Raw genomic sequence first — 5,799 nt, 5'->3', positions numbered from 1 at the left:
ACCATACTAGTTTCACTCAAATCCAACTCCGAATCGATGCTCCAAATGCCCCTAATTTCTCTTTTGAAATCATCAACCAAATGCCAAAAACGAAAATAGATTCATGAAATATAATCAAAACCGAGTAGAGAACACTTACCACAACCCATATTGTGGAAATCCTCTCAAAAATCGCCCAAATCCGAGTTTCCTAGCTCCAAAAATGTTGTAATGAGCTTATAAAAAAATTGTCCAATAAAAACACTAAAGTGGTCGCTAAAAGTCCAAATCTAGTCGGTAAAGGTACCACATCTGGGCGCTAGAGGTGCGCACCAGAACTTGCTTGCACCGGCAATTTATTTTTTCACTAAAAAGACTCTAACTCCCTCATACGAATTCGAAATTTGACGATTCTTGCTCCTATGAGTCACAAATAATAATACGAACCTAATCGTTTAGTCAAAACTCAATTTGTGGCTCATTTTCTCAATGCGATACCAACTCCGCTCATTAAATAATTAACTCATGTTTCGCAGTAAAAACCCAATCGCGACTTAATAAAATTAGACCAAACATTTCAGATTATTCCTATAAATCATTATCAAACTCCTGACAGTCTCGAAATCGAATTTCGATCTCTAGAACTAAAAAATGGACCTTTAGATTATTATATGCTTATGCTCAAAACAATGCCAAAATACCAAACGCGTTAAAAACCCATCTGAAACTCACTCGAGCCCCACGGGATCCCAACCAAATATACCAACAAGTCCTAAAATATGATACGAACTTGCTCGAATGATCAAAATACAAAAATAACATCAAAACGATGAATCGTAATGAATTTAATCTTTAGAAAATCAAAACTTTTAATTTTTCAAAAACTAACGAAAATGTGCCTACGCACCTCGGAATAACTTCGAATTTTGCATACAAGTCATAAATATTGTTACGAAGGTGCTCGAACTCTCGAAATCCAAATCGATACCCGATATCAATAAAAATCTAATTATGGCCAAATTTTGGAATTTAAAGCTTTTCAAAGTTAGCAATTTTTGAAAAATTACGCCAAATCACTTTGGGACACAATTTAAAATTCGGGAATACACTCGAGTCTAAAATCACCATATGAAGCTAACGGAACCATCAAAAATCCATTCCGGGGTCAAATACTTAAAAGTCAAACTTGGTCAACTCTTCCAACTTAAAGCTTCCTAGTTTAGAATCATTCTTCCAAATAAATTCCGAATCACCTGAAAAACCTAAACCGACGTTTTACACAGGTCATAATACATCATACGAAGCTACTCGGGACTTCAAATAGCTGAACAAAGTACAAATACTCAAAACGACTGGTCGGGTCGTTACAAATTTTAATATAAAGATTGAATATGTATGTAAAGAGACAAAGAAGACAATAATTTATAAAGCAAACTTTAGGATAAATCATTAAATAGTAATTATGACAACATCTTATAATGAGGATGAAAGCTTGTTTATTCTGTTTTACTAAATTCTTTGTTTTAGGGCGCAACGCTAAAAGAGATGCGTTTACAAGTTATCGAGCAAGTGTATTAAAGTCACTGTTATCACAGCAAAATGGAGAAATTCATCGCTCTTTGGTTTTAATGAAGACTTGCGAATAGGCGGTTCGGTGAATGATTCTTCACAAGAGCTCGAATCATCAACGACATCTGTTGCAAAACTCGCAGCACTAAAAAAATCATTTGCATCTAAATACTCAATAGAAGATGTAATGTGATCCACTGCTCCATCATAATTATCCTTACAAATTTGAAGGCGTTGCTTGAGAACGGCTTCTTCTGTTTGATTTAATAGAATTAAGACTTCATTATAAATGTTCTTAGCCTTAGCTAAAGACAATTGAAGCATAATACGTGTCAAGCCTTTTTGAACAGCAGAAGAGCTCTTAGGGTCCGCTCTAAGAGCTTTGACACAAAATTTGTAGTTATTGGAGTTTCGACAAACATCTTCAATCAAATCGCCCAAAGAAGGATTTGCAAATGAGAGAGAGATAAATAAGATCACTAATAATATTTTCATAGAATTTATTTTTTATATATTTTTTGAGTTATCATTGAGTCATTGAACTATTTTATAGCATATAATATTCACATTTATGGTTCTGCATTAATGGAGAAGATTATGTTGATATTAGTGTATGGAGATTGTAGCAATCTAATTCTACTTTTATGAAAATAAATAATTGCTTACTTGTAAAGTGTGTGTTGTTATCTTTTAATTTAGACGAGGAATTTATAATTCATTCTAGGTATGATTTTCAATAAAACTTTTATCTTTAAATGACTAGTAATCTTGATGAATTAATTGTGCAGAAGGAAGATCCGAGTATGTAATTCATGACCAAAGTTTTTGTTATTATTATTTAATACATGTTAAACTACCTCTCTTTTTGGTTGATTGGTCACATTTAACTTCGCTTGTTTTTTTTTTCTTTCTTCCCTTTAAACATCAAGAACTTCAGAAATGTAATGTTTAGAAATACATAAAAAGAAATTATATTCAATTCCAGATTTTATATTTAAGATTTGACATTCTATTTGGAACGTTAAACCATTTTTCAAGTATCAAAATATTTCTTTTTAAAGTAAAAATATTGGGGGAAAGGACAAATAAAAGAAAGATTATTTTTTGGCAGAATAGCCTTACACCTCTACTTCTCCTGTTTTGGCATCCCGGCCCTTGTACCCCTTGAAGTTTTATTAAGATACCTCAACTTGATCAAAACACCTCTTATAAACCTATCTGACCATTGATCGAGCTTATGTGACGTTAAACTGGCTGAGTTAGGATGAAATGTGTAAGATCTACGCATATAAAGCTAGTAGAAATAATAAATTTGCTTTTAAAATATTAAAATAAATAAAGTTAAAAACAATTGCTATAAAAAATTTCTCATCCCCTTCCTCGTACTCTTCGCAAATATATTGCTTTGATATTGTAGAAAGGTTATATTCCATCATTGATTCTCGCGTTCATTTTATTTGTAAAAGAAGATAATAAAATCTGAAGGTAAATTAGTAAATAACAACTAATTGACCAACGATCTAGGGTAATGACTGAGATCTAATGAGATATCATTAGTTGGATACCCAAATAAATATGAGTTTTTTCTTGTTTAAATAACTTTTTTATCGTTAAAATGCTCAAGATCATCTAGATATTCTTGTTGAATAATATCTTTAAAGTATCATCATTATAATCGATGTATCCACGGAAGGAATAGAAATTGCATGGTTTCCGAATTTTATTTTTTTATTTTTACGAGTGGGGCAATTTGTAAGGATTTTAGGAATGATTGATTGAATTAACTTCTTTGATTTTCTTCTCTTTCTTTCTTTTTAATTGTTATTTGTTAGTGTGCTTTTGAAAAATGGATGTTGGGTGTATTTGAGGCTATAAATTGCTAGAGTATTTTTGGGATTGTGAAGGTAGATTAATGGAGGAGAAGGGTTTATTTGTGGCGGGAAGAGACAGATAGTGTGAAAAGAGTGGAAAGAAAAAGAAAATTGAATAGTAAAAGTTTTGAAATAAAGTAAAAAATGATAACGTGGCATAGATAATTTGAGCTGGAAACTGATGTGTCAACCACATCATATGTTTGAAGAGCACGCGAGATTAGATGGGTTTAAAAGAGTTGTTTTGAATGAGTTAAGGTGTCTGAATAAAACTTCGTAGAGTATGGGAATCGGGATATCAGAACGGGACAAGTAGAGGTGCCTCTATTAGACTATTCTACCCTTTTATTTTAGATTAGCATAATAAGTTATATTATTGTAACGAACCGATAGGTCATTTTAAATACTAGCTCCTCTTTATGTGTTTCGAGACCTTTCATAGCTTTGCTTTATGATTTATGACTTATGTGTATAGTCCTTATCGATTTTCGGAAAGTTTAAATGCAATTTTTAAAGAAAATATGATTTTTGACTTTGAAAGGGGCTAGAGTTGACCATGGTAAATATTTTTGGCAACTGGCCTCGGATCGGTATTTTGACGATTCCGATAGTTTCATATGATGATTTTGGACTTGTACGCATGTTTGGTTGGGGTCCTGGGTGCCCCGAGACAATTTCAACACTTCATGTAAAGAGTTGGAATTTGAGTTTGAACTATGAAAATCTTAAGTTTAGGTGAGTAATTCTTGATTTTAGATGTTATTTTGATTCTCTGAGCTTGTAAAATACTCGTATGAATGTTCGGATTGGAGCCTGAGGAGCTCAGGTAAGTTTTGGATAGGCTGTAGACTATTTTTGCATAGTTGAAGGTTGTTAGTGTTGCCGGGTTGCATAGATCTCGCATTTGCGAGGTTCTATTCGCAAATGCGAGCCTTGTGAGAACCCGCTCGCAATTGCGATACAGGGAATAGGGATGGCAGCTTCGCTTTTGCGAAGCTAAGTTCCCATTTGCGAGGGTTACAACCTTCGCATTTATGTGGTACAAGTCGCAATTATGACTCTAGGGGACTTAGGAACAGCTTCGCAATAGCGAAACTTGGTTCGCTTTTACGAGGGGTTGGACCTTCGCAAATGCAAAGGATCAGGCGCATTTGCGATATCTGGGAGGCTCAGACACTTATCGCATTTACAATCAATGGTTCGCTTTTGCAAATATCGCAATTGCAAACACATGTCGCAATTGCGATATCTACAGCTAGATAAAAAATTGAATTTCGGTACTTAGCTCATTTTATACCATTTTTGAAACCTACATTCCATATATGCAGTTTTGGGGGAGCAATTTCTACCCAAATTCATTGATTAGTAACTTTAACTTATTTTTATTCATTTTTCACTACTTTTTCATGAATTTTCACTATTAAATTTGAGATTTTATAGAGTAGAAATTGGATTTTTGGGTAAAAATAAGAGATTTTGTAAAGTTGAGACTTAGACCACAAATTGAGGTCGGATCTCAAAACAAATCTCATATTTGGACTTGGGGGTAAATGTGTAATTGAAATTTTGTCTTAGTTTCGAATTCGACCACGTGGGCTCGGGTTGACTTTTTGTTTACTTTTTCAATTATATTAAAGATCGAACATTTTTCGTAGGATGGTAGTTCCTAAAGCTTGTTTTGACTTGTTTGAACAATATTTGACTAAATTCAGGTGATTTGGAGGCTTATTCTAAAGGGAAAGCAATGTTAAATTGTTGATCTTGTTACGGAAAGAGGTAAGTATCCTGGTTAACCTTGAGTGAGGGAATTAGGGTGTAATTGAGTTCATTTGCTATGTAATTTATGTGTTGGTGGCATCGTATATACAAGGTGGAAAATGAATGTGCGTTGGCAATGGGATAAACATGCGGGTAGAACTAGCCTTATTTGTTTCATGCTACTTTGTGCATTATGTCTTCCATGCTTAGATAGATTGTAAAACTCTTTGATTTCTCGTATTCTTGTTATTTCCTATGTTGAGCTTGATAAGTGAGAATTTTGACTACTTATTAGTGCCTTTTAGCTTTTATTTTAGTCCAAAAGAATTGAATTGTGTTCCCGAAACTAATAAAATTATGCAAAACTGCAGGAATACAGGAAGTTTGGACTCCCGAGATGAAATCCGACTCAAAAATGAGTGTTCCGAAGCACAAGGCAATAAAGGGTGCAGAAGCACAAATGTGCGGTCTGCAGAAGAAATTTTGCGGCCGCAGAAGAAATTGCGGACCGCAGAATTCCATCTGCGGTCGTAAACCAAGAAGGAGAGTTTAGTAGAACTTTGCGCAAAAAGCGGACCGCACATGAATTGTGCGGCCGCAAAACTGGGCTAAGAGTCGAAGA

At 34.0% G+C, this 5,799-nt stretch overlaps 1 protein-coding gene across 1 annotated transcript; it reads right to left on the bottom strand.

Moving 5' to 3' along the window:
* Positions 1–1,530: 1,530 nt before the first annotated feature.
* On the bottom strand, positions 1,531–2,043 carry LOC142179848 (pectinesterase inhibitor-like). Its single transcript, XM_075250732.1, has one exon. It carries the CDS (start codon positions 2,041–2,043, stop codon positions 1,531–1,533), a length of 513 nt encoding a protein of 170 aa, XP_075106833.1.
* Between the last annotated feature and the right edge of the window lie 3,756 nt (positions 2,044–5,799).

The sequence above is a fragment of the Nicotiana tabacum genome, chromosome 4 (genome assembly GCF_000715075.1).
Source record: "Nicotiana tabacum cultivar K326 chromosome 4, ASM71507v2, whole genome shotgun sequence".
NCBI classification, from domain to species: domain Eukaryota; kingdom Viridiplantae; phylum Streptophyta; class Magnoliopsida; order Solanales; family Solanaceae; genus Nicotiana; species Nicotiana tabacum.
Note: the sequence above shows the minus strand (reverse complement) of the source record. Positions and strands in the feature narration are given on the sequence as shown.